This window comes from Syngnathoides biaculeatus, chromosome 10 (genome assembly GCF_019802595.1).
Source record: "Syngnathoides biaculeatus isolate LvHL_M chromosome 10, ASM1980259v1, whole genome shotgun sequence".
Lineage (NCBI taxonomy): Eukaryota > Metazoa > Chordata > Actinopteri > Syngnathiformes > Syngnathidae > Syngnathoides > Syngnathoides biaculeatus.
In genome coordinates, this window is record NC_084649.1 from 9,017,623 (window position 1) to 9,038,359 (window position 20,737).

The 20,737-nt window shown below is 39.8% G+C and overlaps 2 protein-coding genes across 2 annotated transcripts; both read right to left on the minus strand.

Moving 5' to 3' along the window:
* Positions 1 to 1,063: 1,063 nt before the first annotated feature.
* Positions 1,064 to 12,094, minus strand: myorg (myogenesis regulating glycosidase (putative)). The gene is made up of 3 exons (XM_061833410.1): positions 11,884 to 12,094; positions 9,281 to 9,642; positions 1,064 to 7,601 (listed from the first exon to the last, which is right to left on the minus strand). Exons 2-3 carry the CDS (start codon positions 9,541 to 9,543, stop codon positions 5,810 to 5,812), a joined length of 2,055 nt encoding a protein of 684 aa, XP_061689394.1. The 5' UTR covers positions 9,544 to 9,642; positions 11,884 to 12,094; the 3' UTR covers positions 1,064 to 5,809.
* Positions 12,095 to 12,887: 793 nt separating this feature from the next.
* On the minus strand, positions 12,888 to 20,365 carry zgc:109965 (Nicalin-1-like). The gene is made up of 15 exons (XM_061833349.1): positions 20,221 to 20,365; positions 19,935 to 20,125; positions 17,646 to 17,790; positions 17,466 to 17,563; positions 17,268 to 17,345; positions 16,310 to 16,413; positions 16,136 to 16,224; positions 15,886 to 16,025; positions 15,176 to 15,354; positions 14,259 to 14,346; positions 14,001 to 14,039; positions 13,679 to 13,851; positions 13,533 to 13,586; positions 13,366 to 13,444; positions 12,888 to 13,216 (listed from the first exon to the last, which is right to left on the minus strand). The coding sequence occupies exons 1-15, from the start codon at positions 20,363 to 20,365 to the stop codon at positions 13,160 to 13,162; spliced, it is 1,659 nt and encodes a 552-aa protein (XP_061689333.1). The 3' UTR covers positions 12,888 to 13,159.
* Positions 20,366 to 20,737: the final 372 nt, after the last annotated feature.

Consider the following 20,737-nt stretch of genomic DNA (forward strand, 5'->3'; position numbering starts at 1 on the left):
GCTCAAGTGCTGTACTCTTCGCAGATGGACATACAGGTGGGATCACAGGTGGGGAAAGAAGGGTGAGAGCCCTGCCAGTTTTGTTTGCTCATGCATTACTTGTGTGGTGTTACTGCAGCGTGTGTGTCCTCTCATAACATCTGGACGATCCTCCACAGACGCGAACTGATCAATGAAGCTACACTGCACTCTCCTGGATATTTGCAACACTACACAGCCGGAACAAAAACATATTTGGGTGTCAGTTTTTGAATACGTTCGGCACAACTTCAAATTTTGTGATCCATTTGAGAAATACATGTACGAGGTGGATTCCTAGATTGTGAAACTCTTTTCTTCCGTCTCATACATACATTTCCTTCAATAGGTCTAGCATAAATTATCTCTCCAGTCTTAGATTCAAACAAGATGATTGCAGCTAAACCACAAAAAAATATTATTATTATTGATCCCAATGAAACACAAAGCTGATCAATGGATATACAGATCAATTTGAAGAAAGATGAGGCATCGGCAACTCAAGTAAAATAGTTCTGACCCAAATCTCCATGTTGGGTAATAAAATGAAATACAAAAACAAATGAAAGACAAAGTACAGTACCAGTAAGAACTGGATTGTGTGTAATCACGTGATGGAAAATTACCTCTTTTTTTTTTTTTTAAATCTCAGTGCAATATCTAGCCATGCATTTTACTCTCAGCTCTCACACCAAGACATACCAGATGATTTATTGATCTAAACAGTCTCAGAAAAACCTGCGTAATTGTTTCATCACATTGCCATTATCACCCCATGATGAGTCCAGTAGCACAAAGTTTGAAAAGCCCCACAAAGGCGAATCTTTCAATGCTATATTGAAAGCCATATTATTTTTCATACATTGCACACCTAGAAATGTTGCAATTTTTATCGGCTCGTTGATTGCATGGCCTTTCGATTCCCCTACACTTTTAACTTTGTTTCACCAATTCCAAAACTGATTCTTAAAAATTCTAAAGATAGGCAGAATGCATGTGAAGATACTCTGTAATTTATGAAAATGAACTGCAGGACAGACTCCAGTTAAAAACAGTCTTCTTTAATTTCAAACGAAATAACAATAACAACAAATACCACATTCTTACTCAGTTGCCCTTATAGTTAACAAATACTTTAAGTGTATCACATGTTTAAAAAAACAACACGCAAAGCAAAGTTCAGTCCCAGATAGTTCTTGCCAAAAGTCAAGAGTGTCTGTGACAGAAATAGCAACTGAGTGAGAACTGCTATATATAGGCACTACTGCTAGGATTGAACTATGTCAGCAGTAGACACAGATACCAGAGAGGTTAATGTGTAAACCACATGTCAAAGTCCAGTCTGGATTAGTAGAAGGCAGACAGTATCAAAAGAAAACGGGGAAATGCAACCATTTGTGGAGGTAGCCTGATCCGACTTAGAAACTCTTCAGGGAAAAACAATTCCTCTCAAGTAAAATACATCAAAATCGAACTTGACAGCATTGCATGCAGTACCCATCATAAATATTCATAAAGTCTATAATAAAATAAAAGTTTTAAAGGGATCAAGATTTACACACTAAGAAGCTTTGGAAAATCAGGAATATATTAGGTCTGAAGCGTTTCTGTGGCAGTTAAGGTCGTATTGACTGTTTTGCATGAAGAAATAAGCCAAAATAATAAAACTTGGAGCAAAACAACTCATGAAAAGCAATACAAATTAGTATATGCCACTTCACAGATTATCACAGCTGGAAAAAAAACGTTTTTTTTTTTTTAAATCATCTAAATACACACGTAACATAATTTTCCCAAGCCAGCAACACAGCAATTTACTATTGTTTCTAAAAAAATATATATCACAATCTTGGTCGGGGAAAACAGGCTTTTTGCAAGATAAGAAAAAAAACACCCTTAAATAAACCACAGTATAGTTAAATATCTACCGTGCATAATTCACTGAGAGAAATAAAACCGTGCTCCATTACATCCTGATAATAAATGCGGTGCCTTGAAAAAGTATTGGCCCCCCTCTCAAATGCTGATATATTTGCATCGTTTCCCAACTTTATTGATCATCAGAAAAATCTGAATCTCAGACATATTTAACACAAGTGAAGTTAAAAAGTGTTTTTAAATTGTAATTTCATTTATTAGGGGAAAAAAAAAACTTTAAAGTCACCTCGGCCCATGTGAAAAACTAGTTACAAAATCATGAATTAATTGGGTGGCACGGTGGGAAAACTGGTTTGAGTGCTGGCCTCACAGTTCTGAGGACTGGGGTTCGAATCGAGGCCCTGCCTGAGTGGAGTTTGCGTGTTCTCCCCGTGCCTGTGTGGGTTTCCGCCGACCACTTCGGTTTGCTCCCACATCACAAAATCATGCAACATTAATTGGACACTCTAAATCGGCCCTAGGTATGATTGGGAATGCGGCTGTATTTTTCCATGTGCCCTGTGATTGACTGGCAACCAGTTCAGGGTGTACATTGCCTCCTGCCTGATGATAGCTGGGATAGGCTTCAGTACTCCCGCAACCCTTGTGAGGATAAGCAGGTCAAAAAATTGGTGGATGGATAAAATAATTGTGGCAATCACAATCTTTTTTCTATTGTTTTCCTACGCTCTGTAATAATGCGGCTGAAATATTCTTTTTCTTTTTTTTTTTACCCTTGCAGCTATCAGTTTAAATGTACAATCAAATATTGCTCAAATGTAATGCTTAAAACTTGGGAGTTCCATATAATGCACTCAGGTTTGGTTGGGCATGAGGTCTGTCAGTGGTGCTTAAAAGCGTGGAGCAGTGTAAAAGAATCAACCATCACCAACAGATTTTGAAAGGCGGGACTGCTATGTAAAGAGAAGACCACAACTTCAGCAGTAACTCAAGATGAAAATGACTGAGAGTGAAGGAGTTTGTGATGGAGATTTTCTGAGGCTCTTCAACTCAGATACCTGAAGACGACAACTATAGTGGGTTTGGCGAACAGGAGGAGGATGAAGAAAAACAATGGACTTGTTATATTCAAGACATCTTACTGCTGTGTTACATTCACTGTTTGGAAACAAGGTATGTAAATAAACATAACGTGTTTCTGTTTCACAACATACGTATATATCACAGCGTATAGTCCGGTGCGGTTGATGTATGGGCGGGGTAGCCCGGTGCTCTCTGTAGTCCGGAATTACGGTTATTGAGATCTGTCAGTTTGGTAAGAGTTACAAAAGCCATTTCTAATGCTGTAGGATTCCAGTGAACCATAGGGAGCACCATAATCCTTAGATGGAAAGAACCCAGATGAGTGTTGAACCTTCTTAGGAGTGGCTGCCCTCCAAAAATTACCCCAAGAGAACACCAATGAATCATCCAGGAGGCCCCAAAGGAAGACAGGACAGCTTCTAAAGAAACGCAGCCTTCTTTTGCCTCAGTTAAGGTCAGTGGTCATGCCACAACAATAAGCAAGAAACAGGACAAAAATGGCATTCAGAGAGAGTTCCGAGGCAAAAACCACTGCTGACCAAAAAGAACATAAAGGCTCATCTTAGTTTAATAAATAAAAAAACAAACATGTTAATGATTCCAATGTCTTTTTAGAGAATATTATGGAGACTGAGTGGCGAGATGAAAGTTGAGTTTCCTGGAAGGTGTGGGTCTCGTTATATCTAGGCAAAATCCAGCACAGCATTTTTGGAAGAAAAAAAAAAAACCATACCAACAGTCAAATATGATTATGCGCCTTGGGATGCTTTGCTCCTTCAGAACCTAGACAATTTGCTATTATTTATGAAACCATGAATTTTAGTTAACAGAAAATCCCAAAGTAGAATGTTCAGCCATGAGTATCTGACCTCAAGCTGAAGCGTGTTTGAGTTCTGCAGCAAGATAATCATCAAAACACACCAGCAAGTCAACTTCTGAATGGCTTAAAAAAATAAATAAAATTAAGGTATTGTAGTGGCCTTTTCAAAGTCCAGCCTTGAATCTGATTTAAACGCAGTGGCATGACCTTAAAAAGACCATACATGCTCAAAATTCACTGAATTGAAAGAATTCTGCAAGGAAGAGCAGGTCAAACTATCTTCACGGAAGACTCATGTGCATCTATCCATCCATTTTCTTTGACGCTTATCCTCACGAGGGTTGCGGGTATTGCTGGAGCCTATCCCAGCTGTCAACAGGCAGATTACACCCTGAACTGGTCGCCAGCCAATCGCAGGGCACATGGAGACAAACAGCCACAATCACAATCACAACTAGGGGCCAATTAATGTTCCATGTTTCTGGAATGTGGGAGGAAACTGCAACCCACGCAGACACAGGGAGAACACCCAAACTCCACAGAGGCTGGGCCGGGATTGAACCCGGGTCCTCAGAACTATGAGGCCAATGCTTTACCAGCTGAGCCACCATGCTGCCCGACTTAGGGGGCCATTAATTTTTAACACAGGGCCAGGTAACCGAAGAGATTTTTTCCTGTAAATGAGTAAATTAAATCACCATTTCAATTTCAATGTTAAGTTTGTTTAGGCAATATTTGTCTAGTATTTATCTGTTTGTTTATATCATATTAGTGGAGAAACTATCTAAAAACGTTTGTATTTGAGGGGGCCAATACTTTTTGTCACCACTGTAGGCTGCATAAATCTTAAATTTGTTTGATATTTGCAAAGTTGTTGCTCAAAGCTTAATGTTATTGCCTTTCATGCATTAATTGTATTTGTTTCCATTAAGTTCCAAAGCATGAGCGCACTTTGTAGTAGCTCATTTGTTTTGTTAGTCCTTGGTAAAGTTGAATTTTTTTGGCAGGGTGGGGGGTAAATTTTTTTTTCAAGTACCTTTTATTTTTATTTAATTCATTTTCAACTGAAAAGTATTACATATTATTTGTGAAAAGGTAGTGATTTTTCCCTAACAGGTAGTGATTTTTCCCTAACATGAGGAACAATCGTGAAATACTGATGAAAAAAATAATCAGGAATATTAATTTTGACCATAATTGTGCAGCCTTTGCGTCACAGAAGACAAGTAAAATTGTTACCAGTCACTTTAAACTGAGCCGGATTGAAGGCGTTACTGTACCTGAGAAAGGGTATCAAATATTTACTACCCAACAACGAACATTTTTGAGGTTTTCATAGTCACTGTCTGTGCTATAACTATGTTGAACAATACAAAATATTATGAAGCTCAATCCTTTACAAATAGCTTAAAGCAAAAATGTGTCATTACATTTGCAGTCAAAATTATTCAACCCCAATTGTAGACTACATTTTAAAAATATATAATCTTTCAAGTGATCAGTATTAGATGTATTATTTGTTTACTGAAATTGTTTTTTTTTTTTTTAAAAAAAACTATATGTTTGTAAACTCTACAAATACATAAAATATGCAGAGGGGGTTTAATAATTTTGAGTAAAATTTTATATCTGGCAATAGACTAAGAACAAAAAAACATACAGTAATCTCATCTCATGCAGACAAATATTATATATAAATATAATGTATACCATTCTTCTCATATTCTGCATATCACTGCAGAGTTATGCCTTGATTCACAGTAAAAACATTTCATTTGAAGACATATTGGCACATTCTGACTATACATAAAATTATAATTACCTTGTTTTCTTTCACTCATATTGCAGGAAAAATGTGAACTCTTGTAACTTTTTAAGGCTTTTGGGTGATATTTAAAGTCTACAGGAGAGACTATTTTTATTTGAAATGACCTATTTCATGACAAGCTCAAAAACAAAAAAAAACCAGAATTTTCTTACCAAGTTCTTTAACTTGGCAATGCATTCTTTCTACACCCATACAAAGTAAGCAATTTCATCCAAATCTACAGGATAATCTGTGAGGTGAAGCGGCTCTTTGATATCAAACCTCTCCCCTTTATAGCTTTTCCAGCGACCGGCAGGGAGGTAAATATCACGCTCTTGCTTTCCGGGTTCTAAAACAGGTGCTACCATGAGATCATCTCCAATCAGAAATTGGGAGTCTATTTTATAGGCGGTTTCATCACCTGTAGCAATCCACCACAACGGTCGTATAATTGGGTCTCCAGTGTCCAACACTTCACCGGCCAGCTCCAAGACCCGCGGTGCAACAATACTCTGATGGAGTGCAGTGTATTTGCGTGCAATTTCGACAACCTCATTGTCATAGGCCCATGGTGGGATAGAAAACTGCATGGAGGGCATGAACGCTGACAGCTCCAGCCAACGAATGTAGAGTTCTCGGTCAGGTAATGCCCGATTTCCATCGGTGCGGTTCAGATAGGCATTTCCTCCTATCATGTCGGGTAGAATGAACTGATAACCCAGAATGCTGATGGTGAGCACAGTGGGAATAAGAGATTTGAGTCCCAACTCGTAGCCCCACACAGAATCTCTATCAATAGGCCTAAAGAAACACGATATGTTCTGAGACTGGTAGCCGCTTCGTAGCTCTGCTCGGTCATTGTAGGGAATGGCCAACTCTGTGTAACGTCTTGTAAAAAAACTTGGATCCCGAATGGGAATTTTGGTGCTGAACTTCCACGGCAAGTAGTTGGTCTCTCCTGCGTCAAACTTGAAGGAAGACACCCCGTATTTAGAGCGAAGGGAACGCAGCTGGGAGGCAAACCAATCACGAGCTTCTGGGTTTGTGAAGTCCACAATTCCACCGATTCCATTCCACCACCGGACTAAAGCTGGCAGCTGACCAGTAGGCTCCCGGACAAACAGGCCTCTATCCACACAAGTATGGAAGTTCTCTGAGTTGTAGTTTACAAAAGGGTGAATCCAGAGAGACACAAGAAATCCAGATGATTTAAGCTTTTGAAACATGGATGAGGCATTGGGGAACTTTATTGGGTCAAATTCAAATTCTCCATAACGGGGTGTGTAGCGGTCATCTAATTCCAGGTGGCTGCAGTTAAAGTTATATTTGCGGATGTTGGCAGCATACGTCAAAAGCTTTTCCTGATCAATGTCCGTCTTATGAAGTGCCCAAGTGGACCAGATAGGGTGCTGAAACATGGCTTTGGCAGGCACTTTATTTGGTTTGTTGAAGTATCGACGAACCATGTACTTGTGAATGGATGTCACATCCAAACCAACACATACTCTGTAGCTCAGTTCAGCACATGGAGCCTCCCCAGGATTCGGCTTGAAGGGACTGTCATTGTATCTTGCTTGGAAGTACATTGTTTTCTCTGTGTCATTCCAGCCCAGGTGGAATGGCACTGAATTATTAATTTTGATGGCCGTAGCATTCGATGAAAGCCAATAGCTCTCCAAGATTCCTCCAAACTCATTGCGATTGGAGTAGATGTCACTAGTCACAAAGGGTTTGGGAGACTGTTGTCCAGAGATGGAAATGGGCCAATGTTGAATAGCTGACACAGCACCACCATACCAGTGGGCAAACCTATACGTCATCGCATGTGCGACAGAAATGTCAGGAACCAGCTCCTCCCAACGTACACGGTAGCACTGCACTGTGTCTTTGGGCCGAACCGTCTCAATGAAGAAGTTGAGGCTTCTATCAGTAGTGCGTCCACAGCTAAGAAGCTCTCCTTCTTTGGTGCAAGAGTCCAAATCCAATGTCCCTGACCTGCCAACATGTAGACACATTTGACATTTTTACAATGGGTTCTGAAAAAATTGAGCATTTAAAACTCAACAAAAGAAAAAAACAAATCACAAATAGAAGTGGGCTTTAAACTTGACCGTGAAGCAAATGTAGTCTATTCATCACCCCAATTTACAAAACTTTTACTCATCCTAATAACTACTGACTGTAACCCCCGCTGAGAAATAGCCATGGAAATAAAATAATGGTGAGCAAAAATCCATACAGTATCCAGCATCAACCCTATGACATCTCAACGTTTTGGATGCTCAGGTTACCAAACTTTACCGGTCAATTTGCTTCAAAATGGTACGATTGGTGAATGGTGACTCCGGCAACATTTATAAATACAGTGACATCCCTTCCATTCTTTTTACAGTACAGAAGGGAAAATTTCTCAAAACAAAATCTTTATGTTTCTACTTTGCACTGAAAATCAGAAGAGGACCGTTTTGGTACGTCTTACAACTTCACACTAGTTTTTCGCCTTTCGGGAAATCATATTCTTAATGCTCATATAACTACATAGAAGCAGGAAACACAAATTGGAGTCACAGCCAAAATTTTAGGCCATGACATTTAGTGATGATGGAAATTAGACTTTTGTGAAGTTTGTCACAGCTTTGGCATTTTTGTAAAAAAAAAATTTCCATTATGTTGACTTTGATCACTTTATGGAAAATGTATCAGTATGTGAACTGAAATACTGGAATCTGGTCAGTATTTGCCCAGAGAAACATACAACTTGTTCTTTTAGTGAATTAAGAAAAGTTTCAGTATTCAGTCAAAAGATTTTTTGCAAACAGACCAATATTGATCATTTTTCAAAACTGTAAAAATTATAGCTAAATCTACAAAGAGTAAATGTATGGTTTCATGCCGAGAAAGAGTACCACTGATGCATTATTTGCCTTGAGGATACTCGTGTAAAAGTACAGAGAAGGTCAGAAGGAGCGACGTTGTGTCTTTGAAGACCAAGCGAAAGAATATGACAGAGTACCAAGAGAGGAACTGTGGTACTGCATGCACAAGTCTGGTGTGGCGGAGAAATATGTTAGAATAGTACAGGACATGTATGAGGGGAGCAGAACAGTGGTGAGATGTGCCATTGGTGTGTCAGAAGAATTTTAGGTGGAGGAGGGACTGCAACAGGGATCCGCCATGAGCCCCTTCTTGTTTGCAGTAGTAATGGATAGGCTGACAGATGACGTAAGACTGGAATCCCCTTGGACCATGATGTTCGTAGATGATATTATGATGTCCAGTAAAAGCAGGGAGCAGGTGGAGGAACAATTTGAAAGATGGAGGCACACACTGGAAAGGAGAGGAATTAAGATTGGCGAGACGAAGACCAAAGAAAAGGTTGATGGATGTTGTGAGGGAGGACATGAGGACAGTGGGTGTTAGAGAGGAGGATGCACGAGATAGGCTCGGATGGAAAAAGATGACACTGTGGCGACTCCTAGTCGGGACAAGCCGAAAGGAAAAGTAGAAGAAGAAAGAGTAAAACAAAGAGTAAATGGGTTTTTATTATGATTTAAAATAGTTCATGAACACAATTTCTGAAATGATGCCATTCACAGCCTAAAGATACTCATGCAACAACAGAAAATGTACTCGAACTCAAAGGGCCTTGATTGTACGAATCAGAGCCTACTCACCTGAAATCCATTCTGAAAACAATAGCTCCTCCCTGATTGCGGATAATGTAGCCATCTTTATTCAAATCCAGCAGCTGAGTCTTGAGTAGCTCAGCTTTTCGGAGCGAAGCAATATAATAAGACCATGCAGACACTGCTGCAATCACCAACACCAGGCCAAGAACTCCTGCTCCAACTAAGGGCCTGGTGTCCTTGCTGTGTTTCTGCTTGGGGATAGCATCTGTTACTGTGCCACCGGCTCCCCCGGGTACAACTTGGTACATGACTGGCGCTGTTCAGTGGACAAATCCTTTACTTGACACTCAATAGATCATGGACTTGCTCTCACGGTAGTCCTCTTTGTTGCTCTCCAGTCCAGTTGTCTGTTTGTGATAGAGAGATCTGACGTCAGGGTTACATTATTTTAACGCTGATGTGGATCATGATAGCAATGCATTTCCCTTTGTACACAGCATCACATTGTTTTTAAATATAGCACACATACATTTTTGCAAACTATTTCTTTCGAGTACTTTTGTCAGTTCAAAGCTTCTCTTGCAGTATATTCTCAACAGCATAATCTTGCTTGAGTTCACAGCAAAAAGATGCAAAGAATGTTTCAGATTTAAACAACAAATGTACTCCCAACTGGCTACAAGAGGAGAATTTGGACTTTCCCTGCTGAATGTTAAACATACAAGTTCAACTTCAGTCATTTGTATGTGAGGAAGGAAAGGCAGAGGTGGGAAGGGGGTTTGCCCTTTCGAGCTATGCCAGTCGAAGGGGGCAAAGGAAAGCATACTAAATCTTGTGCTTTGTGCTGAACAAGTATATTGACTGCTTTTTGCCAATCTAAATAAATTAATACAGAACAATAAAGAAACAGCGACAACCGCATTTTGAATGAGTACGGTATTTCCTAACTTTGTAGCTACAGATTGTTTTAGCTGTGGATTTGAATGCACATCAGAAAAAAGGTCAAACAGTGTTTTGTAATTCCCCTTACTATTAATTACCAATCAAATCAACTGATTATGTTTTCAACCACCCAAGGTATGGCTTTTCCCCAAGCAACAGCAGTGATAAGATAAAGCCATCATTAATTAAACAATCACTAAAAGCCGGTTCATCTCCAGCTAAAGTGCTGAGCCAGGAAGACGACAAACAGGAAAAGAAGGAAGGCTGGATGGGACGATCTGGGTGGTTTTGCCCGTTTTCTGTAGGTGTCAGTGTCAATTACCATTAGCGCTTACATCAGCTTTCTGACCCATATCTGATCTCATTGTTTACATGTACTGAACACCTGCACAACCGGCATGTGAACGTGCACAAAATGCAGGTAAACAAGTGTTAACATTGGGCTGCAACAACACAGACGTACAAAAAGAATTCAATCATAAAAATACGTCATGTCAAGTTACTTTTACAGATGACAAATTTAGTATATCCCACTTTGCAGACACATGGGGAAAATTGTAATTCGCCAAAACACATTGACAAGCCAAAAAGTCTCTGGAATTACACACATCATTGGGACAGAGGAAACAAAAATGGAGCAAGACCTCCTCATCTTTATGTTTACAGACGAGAAAAATGAAACATATATGTAATAATAACAATTTCATTATTATTTGTCACTAATGTTTCATTTATTGGCAGTTTTGTCATTTTCAAATTATTTCAGTGACCATTGTGGGGTAATTTCTTCCTGTAACAGAAGCATACCAACAATTTGGTCCATGTGCATGTGCTGACCAAGGGTATCCTAAATGTACTTTTGAAAAGACCTGCCAGGACAAAAAGTATGCGATTGTGGTGTTGCAGTGAACAAAATGAAACTGTCAATTATTGGCATGACATGCCCACACATTTTGCAGGAGTTTGAACTGTTTTGAAAACTTTTCATTTGGTGCGCAAAAAAATGTACATGAAGTTATCATTTTAGGGGTTCATTGATTAGTCATTGTTCACTATCAAAAAAATTAAATGTTGTCAATAATGATTGTTTCATCGGCAAGCAAATGAAAAAAAAATCTGCCATTTAGTGATTCAATTACTAAAAAGTAGTCACATATCAAACTTTGGTTGATGAAGCTCTTCAAAGTAACGTGCATAACCATATCTTTGCGTGCTGTTATTGTTTTTGCATCTTTTTTGCTGCTGAACAGTATTTCCAAAGGCATCGGCGACATTATCATTCGCTCTGGTCACTCGCTGACATTGACAAAGGACATTTGTCCCCTTCTTTTTCATCATGTTGTGTGAGAAAGATCAAGATCTGCATTCCCATCGATTGTGACAGTGACAATAAACACAAACATGCTGAGAGAGTCACAACGCAAGTTTGAGAGAAATAACTGGAAGTGGACAATTACTTTTACGTCAGCGGAATAATTCAAATATGATTGAAATACACCACAGATGGCGAACAAAGCGATACATGCAGCACATGTCCGACCTCTCTGCTCAGTAAATCACACAGTCATTTATTTGTGTGTTCATATTTTGGGGGAGATGTGGCAAACAAACTTAACGGTGGTAAAATAACGTCAACCCCCGTGCAAGTACACAGCGACAATTACATCGTATTAATATGCTTCAAGATAATCGTTATTTTTCCCTACCGGACCATGGAGAAGCGAACCAGGATCAAGTTGCTCTGCCACGCAACTCGAAGTCACAGTTTAAAAAAAAAAAAAAAAAAAAGTTTCAAGACATGTTGCGAATCCGCCTTGTCCGCACGCACTGAATCATGGGAAATGTAGTCCACCACATACAAGTAGGTTTATAATCTTTTGGCCGATAAAATGTTGCCTCACTGAATAGTAATAAAAAATAATAACTTCCCATCATTCTGATAGAACCTGACCGTGGTTACTTCATTACAAAGCATCCGATTCCAGAGCATGGGAGAAATTTCATGAATAATGCTTTCATGAATGTCACCAGTTGTTTTCACCTTGTTGTCAACCCTCCCCTGCTCTATATCCATTCTTGAAGGCGTCTCTTGATTTTAGATATCGACCATGATGCGCTGTACCTGTCTTTTCTTATCTTTATTGTTTTTTCATCTTTCTGATTGTCTCATTAATTTGCTGTGGGATTTGTCTTCCTGCTAACTTTATACTGGTGGCTCCAGTCCACGAATGGTTGTCAAATACCAAACCAAAATTTGAAATCAACTCCAGTGTTTTCTCTGCTATATGTTTCGGAGTGACGGAGATGGAACTGCTACTTGCAACCAATTATCATTTGATCAGTTGTTCAAATACTCATTTTTTTTTCACTGTAGAGATTTGGTGATGAATGTAAATATTAGTTAGTCAAAAATTCTCTTGATCTTTTTCAGTGCTAATTAAAAACATATAGCAACTAATACTCCTTTAAAACAGTCAGAATTTCCACTACAACTACAATTAACCATGACCACAAAAAGCTGCTCGTGGCTAATTAAAAGCTTTGAATAACTAAATCAAATATGATTAAGTCTGCAGAAGGAAAAGAGGCTCCTGGGAGTTCTTTATTCTTTATCTTCTCGCATTATGCATCAAAATTTCACAAAATGTTCTGAGGGGTTTGATGTGTCGCCCCCCTCCTTTTTTTTTGTTCAGAAAGTGCTTTACCAACTCTCTACAGTACACAAGTTTGTATATGTGGGTTACACATTTTGAATCTATTGAAATAAGGCTTGAACAGTGCCTATTCATGTAATTCAGCAAATTATGTAACTGTTAAAAGGATAAAAATATTTTGTACATAATGTTGATTGAAACATTTTGCACAAGTGCAAGGTAAAAAAAGAAAGTTTTTTTCCCCCTGGATTTCCTTGTGTTGTGTTGCCTTTTTCACAGCGCATGGCAAACTAAGTCAAAACAGGTTCAGAAATATTTGGGGTCTTCTTTAGTGGTGCTTGGATTTTACTGCTGCCTTTAGTTTTGTGTAGGCATGGTCAAAGTTCTGCAAGAGACAAAAGAACGAAGAAGACAATGCTACATACATGTGGTGTAATTTCAGCATCCTTATCCAATTGGATACTAAATCAGTATTAAGCATGACATTTACATACATACACATCATATGGTTATGCAACAAAAATGTGAACTTACCTCAACCGCATAGTACACTATGCCCAAATATGCTGTGATGCAGCCACCCAGGAAGAGATCAAAAGCAGCAGGTTTCACCCTGTAAGATACAATAACCAGTTTTTGTCCTTGTTTATTATTATTATTCTTATTATAGTTTTATATTTTTTATTTAAAAATTAATATACCTGTACATCACCAGTGGCTGCCTCATTTGATCAAAAAATGTAATATCAGGATCCCTGCATGGTAAAGGTTACAGTTTGCGTTAAATGCAACATTCAGTAGAGGTGAGCACTTAAGAGAGCGGTTTTTTTTTTAGATTAAATGTGACCTTTTGTCTTGTCTAAAAGTGTGCTTGTGGACTTGCTGTAAATACTGTTTGAATTCATGCTCCAGTGAGTTGACGAGCAGGATGTGAGCGGGCTCTTTATCCATCAGCTGCGTGGCACGAGGGACTGAAGTCAGGAAGGACATGAGGCTGGATATTCGACTGTCATGGAAGTCCTGCGATCGTAATATCAAAACCCTGGAGTAAAAATACTGCACACAAATTAAGCGCAAAACCTGGCCCTGTCAACACAAAAACGAATGTAATATCCTCCTATGAACACTAGAGGCCGTCATTATATTCATATTGTCAATAAGACTCTTACCAACCGGCCTTTGAAGAGCTGAACATCTTTTGGTGAACCCTGAAAACAACACAACAATAACACATTAATATTTGTTATGGACGAAACTATATGATGTGACTATTTGATGTGATTGAAAACGAGACTTTTGTATGAAAATCTGTTTTCTACTAGTGCACTGAATCATTTTACATGTGAGGATAGAAAATACCATTGCACATATATGGAGCTTGAGCTGGATACCGGTGATCCATACTTTGGGCCGACCTTTTTCCTCACCTTGTCTGATAAATGGTACATGTATCGTGCCAGCGCTTCTGCGATGATGATACCATTCCGCTTCATTTTCTGGAAGTCTATTTGGCTGCTGTTGGGACACATTCAAATAATAAGTAATATGAATGGACAGTTTATGCTATTATTTTAATATTTCATGGGTAAACTGGAGCCAATCCCAGCTGACTTTGTATCGGAGGTGAGGTACAACCTAGACTGGTTGCCAGACATTTACAAGGCACATGCTGTAGAAAACATTCACATACACATCACCAAAGTAGACTTTTCAGCAAAACCTACAGAGAGAAAATTCAAATTTCCTACAAGCCCATGGCCAATATTAAAACCCAGAAGCTTAGAACTATGATGCTAACAGCTAGGTCATCATCGTGGTGCAAAGTAAAGAAAAAAAATGGCCTTTCTAAAAAAAATCTCACGTTAATAAAAAAATGATTTTTTTATAAACTCAAGTAAGAGAATTTTGTCACAGTCTTGACTGGGTGCAATTGCACCTTGTACCGTGCTTCTCTCTGTATTAACATTTCAACATCACTCCTGTTTTTGAATATTTGAGCAATATTTTCACGCTTCCTGCTTGTCTGTCACAACCAGATTATGGGCCCCCATACAGCACCTTCTGGTGGTAGGGTGTCCTTAGGGTTCTGGGAGCAGCTGTCCCCTTTTCCTTCCTGATATAGTTTTCCCTTCAATGCAGCTGAAAGTTAGCTTAGCTGGTTTAAAAGAAGGCCTTTGTTTCAGCCTGCCGGGCCTCCACTGAAGTCCTGTGTTGGACCAACTCAATACCAGTCTGAGGGACACAAATTGAATAATGCTCCCCAATCCTTGATGGTGCATTGTCTCCCTATGCAGAAATAGGATAAATCTATTCAAAATGAACATAAACCTAAGTAAGAACCTACACAGTGTCAAGCAAGGAGCCCCGTAGCTCGGATTTGGGGTCTTCCAGGTGAGACAGCGTGAATGCTGGTATCCTGCGCAGGCTGTAGCGCTCGTGCTCCCAGGCGACTGTGGATTCCACAAGGTTGATCTTTTTATGGACCAGTTCTGTCTTCATACATGGGAATCTGGAGGAAACCACCTGCGCAGCCAAATTTGGAGTGTTAAAATTTCAGGGTTATATTTCTGGGCAGGTGATTTTAGCTAAAAAAAAAAAAAAAAAAAAAGTATAATTTTCACATTTAACCATTTTTAAAGGTCAGCTGATGGTCGGATGGTGTTAGACTAATTATTCAAAGAAGTATTGAAATAAACTCCTCCTTTGCGCATCAGTTTGAGAGAGATGATTCAGCACCATTTTCTTACTTCAGTATTTTCACATGGTGAATTAAGTTCAAACTTACCAAAAACAACGGTGCTTCTGTCGAGAGGTGCAGGGGGAATTCTCTCTTTTTTTTTTTTTTTTTAAGCATCCAAACACCTATAGGAACCCATAAATTTATATGTTTGTATATATAGTTGTTGTTGTTCGTAATCCCAGTACAGGTAATTAAAATCTGTAGTGTTTCTATCGAACTTATTCGTGAATGAACGCCACTTCATATGCAGGTTAGTCAATCGACAAGCCCGTCTAAAGGAGGACCCAACCGGGGGGGACGTTACTGTTACTTACCTCATCCAAATCTTGAATGAATGCGTACATGGGAGTATCTGATTTAGGTGGGCGGGACACGTGCATGTGCAACTCATTACCGTTGGCCAGTGTATCCAAACACAACACAAACGCCACATTATCATGAAGAAGGCTTGATTCTGGTGAGTAAATTAGATTAAAAATAAAACCAACACTAGACTGTGTTCTTTTAGTGAAGACAACAGTCCTTATGGTCACGGTACAAGGTTCAAAGTTCAACAGAACTCACCAGCATGGTCCAGATTTTCTTCAATCCATTTCTTTGTACCTAGGAAATTGTGTTTTCCTCCTCCGGTGAGAGAAAACATTAAATGATACCTAAATGGCCAGACATTTAAAACGTTGTCGCATGGTGCATTCAATCTTCGGAGGAACAACTGTAGTGTTTTGAAGTGTGACAAACCGTGGCCTCGTGCTCGGGTTACTATAAAGCAGCTGGAAAAGACGTGCCAATTCCAGCAAGATGGTGACGCCGCTTCCATTAGAGTCAGCTCCATAGGACAACCACTGTATGACACAAACACAGAGTGTGGATGTACTATTGTTGGTCCAGGTAAGGTAGATCATCACGTAGTGTGCAATACGGCTGCCTATTTTTCTTGCTCATTGTTGTGCAGCATAGTATTCATTCTGCTTACAAATTGCTGATTCATGAATACTTCCATAACTTTCAGTCAGGTCAGTTGTCAGTCATTTGTAAAAATGACAATGAGGAGACTTACTAATAGTACTGATTTTATGAGAAAATGTGAAATTGACCAAAGTTGAACATGGGAAGTACAGTATGTAATTCTTGTTACATTTACTGTTTGTTGCCAAATGTACTGCTGATTTTTATTCTGTAGTCTTATTACGTAAACATGTACATACAGTAGATATACTGTATATATTTTTCGCATCCCATGATCTTGAAACCTAGGCTGCAGTGTTATGTGCCTAAAAGTTAGCATATGGTGAAAATTATTAAAAACATCGATCCATCCGTTTTCTGAGCCACTTATCCTCACAAGGTCTGCGTGACTGGTGGAGCCAATCCTAGCTGTCAACGGACAGGAAGGCCAGTACACCCTGAAATTGTTGCCAGGCAATCGCAGGGCAAATGTGAGACAGACAACAATTGCACTCACAATCACACCTAGGCACAATTTAGAGTTTCCATTGAATGCATGTTTTTGGCATGTGGGAGTAAACCATAGTGCCCATAGAAATCTCACACAATCATGGTGAGAATATGCAAACTCCACACAGGCGGGATTTGGTCCTCAGAACTGTGAGGCCAACGCTCTTCAGCTGTTCCACCATGCCGCTATCATTATTATTAGTAGTAGTAGTAGTACTAGTAGTAGTAGTAGTTTACTCACCGGTGCCAGTCCGTATGAATCATAGTGGGCAGTGATCACAATAGTGGGTATGTCCTCACCGGCTCCAGGAAGCACCCCCTCAAATGCACAGTTTTATTTTTTAATATATTAGTATAAACAGTACAACACTGGATGAATGGGAAATCTTAAAATAATCAGGTTTGAAGAAATGGCAGGGAAATATACATATAAACTTACTTCTAGTGTGATCAGTGTGGTGTCTGTAAGGGCCTTGATGGCGACATTGTTGCTGACCAAGATTTGAAAGGCTGTTGCTGTTACCATACTTCGAAAGACTGCCACGGATCAACAGATAGCATTTCAAAAGTATCGTATATTGGGGCCTTGGGTTTGCTTTTCAGTATGTCACCCATTCACCTCTAATGAATATAGATGAAGTCCGTGTGGATGCAGCCTTCTTCACCTCTTCATACATGTACAGCAGCTGTTCATCCTCAGGGGCCACATAAACTGGCATTAGAGTCTCCTTCAACAAGGCTTGATTCTCGCTCGTCATGAAGGACTAGAAGACACAAAATAGTTACAATTTAAAGGCTCCATATTTTAAGAGAAGGAGAACAAATGTACTTACAAAAATGTAGGGGGATAAAGATTTTGAGTGATATTTCAGGATAAAACCTATAACCTGTACAGCTGAACTCTAAACATTTGAATGCAGGTAATAATTTTTGGATATGTTAACAACAATAATATTCTTCTTTTTTTTTCGGCTTGCCCCGTTAGGGGTCGCCACAGCGTGTCATCTTTTTCCATCAAAGCCTATCTTGTGGATCTTCCTCTCTAACACCCACTGTACTCATGTCCTCCCTCACAACATCCATCAACCTTTTCTTTGTTCTTCCTCTCGCTCTTTTGCCTGGCAGCTCTATCCTCAGCACCCTTATACCAACATAGTCACTCTCTCGCCTCTGGACATGTCCAAACCATCGAATTCTGCTCTCTCGAACCTTGTCTCCAACTTTGGCTGTCCCTCTAATTAGCTCATTTCTAATCCTATCCAACCTGCTCACTCCGAGCGAGAACCTCAACATCTTCATTTCTGCCACCTCCAGTTCTGCTTCCTGTTGTTTCTTCAGTGCCACCGTCTCTAATCCGTACATCAAGGCTGGCCTTACCACTGTTTTATAAACTTTGTCCTTCATCCTAGTGGAGACTCTTCTGTCGCATAGAAGACCAGACACCTTCTGCCAACTGTTCCACCCTGCTTGGACCCATTTGTTCACTTCTTTACCACACTCACCATTGCTCTGGATTGTTGTTGTATTTGAAGTCATCCACCCTTGCTATCTCTTCTCCCTAGACCCTCACTCTTCTCACTCCACCTCTCTCATTCACGCTAATCTTCATTCCTCTCCTTTCCAGTGCGTACCTCCATCTTTCTAATTGTTCCTCCGTCTGCTCTCTGCTTTCACTGCAGATCACAATATCATCTGCGAACATTATGGTCCAAGGGGATTCCATCCTAACCTTATCTGTCAGTCTACTACCTATTACTACCGCAAACAGGAAGGGGCTCAGCGGGGAATCCTGATGCAGTCCCACCTCCACCTTTAATTCTTCTGACAAACCAATGGCACATCTCACCGCTGTTCTGCTACCCTCATACATGTACTATTCTAACATACTTCTCTGCCACAACAGACTTACGCATGCAGTACAACAGTTCCTCTCTTGGTACTCTGTCATAGACTTTCTCTAGGTCTACAAAGATACAATGTAGCTCCTTCTGACCTTCTCTGTACTTTTCAATGAGCATCCTCAAGGCAAATAGTGCATCTGTGGTACTCGTCTAGCTATGAAACCATACTGTTGCTCGCAGATACTTACTTCTGTCCTGAGTCTAGCCTCCACTACTCTTTCCCATAACTTAATTGCGTGGCTCATCATCTTTATTCCTCTGCAGTTTTCACAGTTCTGAACATCGCCTTTGTTCTTAAAATGGGGATTACCACACTTTTCCTCCATTCTTCTGGCATCTTCTCTCTCACTCGTATTCTATTGAATAAGTTGGTCAAAAACTCCACAGCCACCTCACCAAATTGCTTCTATACCTTTGCTGGTATGTCATCAGGACCAACTGTCTTTCCATATTTCATTCTGTTCAGTGCCTTTCTAACTTCTCACAGAACAGAACAGAACTGAACAGCCTTTAACAACAATCATCTGAATGGAAAAACTCAAAATAAGTGTTTTTTTTTTCCAAAAGGCTGTCTACTTTTATATCTTTCTGAGACTCTTCCCATTTTTTGCATTTTTGCAACAATCTGTCAATGGCACTCTGTGACATTCTTCAGTTAAAAAAAAACATTGTTTGTTTAATGTCTCACAGCAGCAAGGTACTGTTGAGCATCTTGATCTAATACCACAATAAGAACAGCTAGGGGGGTGTTTAAATGTGAAAGAAAGAAAAAGATTGAACAGGAAATTTATTGGCTAATTCATAGATCAAACATCGGTTGTGAATTTTGCCATTCAGTTCCTTTGTTAGAAAATAACTTGTGCAAAAAGGACTGCAACACTGGACACTTGACTTAAATTCAGTTCACCTGTAAACATTGTAATACATTTAGGTTCAGCCTGAAATGTGACTTGAAAGTCAAATTCCCATGGTTTTTTGTGAGTAGTTTATCTAAGTAATACTGCTACCTGTATTGCTTCGGATGAAATAGTTGACATATTTTTGGGCAGAAGAATCAGAATAGCAGCAGCCTTTTGTCTTTGAGCCTCAGTGTATGTTTTAGTGGTGAAGTCCGCGACCCTCATGATGACACAACGGCGGGTCAGCACCGGCTCGTCAGCGGACCGGGCCTCTGCCACCACGATGGCGCCACGGCAACCTAAATATCCAGGAAAAGTAACGCGACGTCACAATAACCTGTGACGGCACAGAGCATAGGAGACAGTAAATAGGCTTGTGAAGCTACAAACGTACCATGATTGTGTTTTGCCAGGTTGTATTGTTGCATCCTGTAGGCAGTGAATTCATAGGATGATGCGGCAGAGAGGATGGAGCCATGCAAAGACTGGACACAGAGCAGCAGCACTATGACAGCAAAGCGTAAGTCTTCCAGGAGCATGATGCCACAGGCGACCTGCTGTTCTTTATAAAAGACAGCAGACAGTAGGCTTCAGACAAGACCAGTCCTGAAATGTGCACTCATAAAAACATACTAAAAATACATCTTTATGACCTGGTAGGATAGAATATATAATATTCAAAAACACAGTAATTAGACAGAGAGACAGAATCACAACATATCTTTGGCCTATAGCAAGACATTACAGAGAACAACAGAACACTCAGTGCCTCACCTGTCTTATGAATTTGTTTCAGTCTTCCAAGACACCAATTCTGTCCTGCTCAGTAGAAACTATCTCCTCAGACTCCAGGCGTCTAAGGTAAGCCACCAGTCACCATCTGCTCCTAAGGGATCAGCTCCAGGCTAATC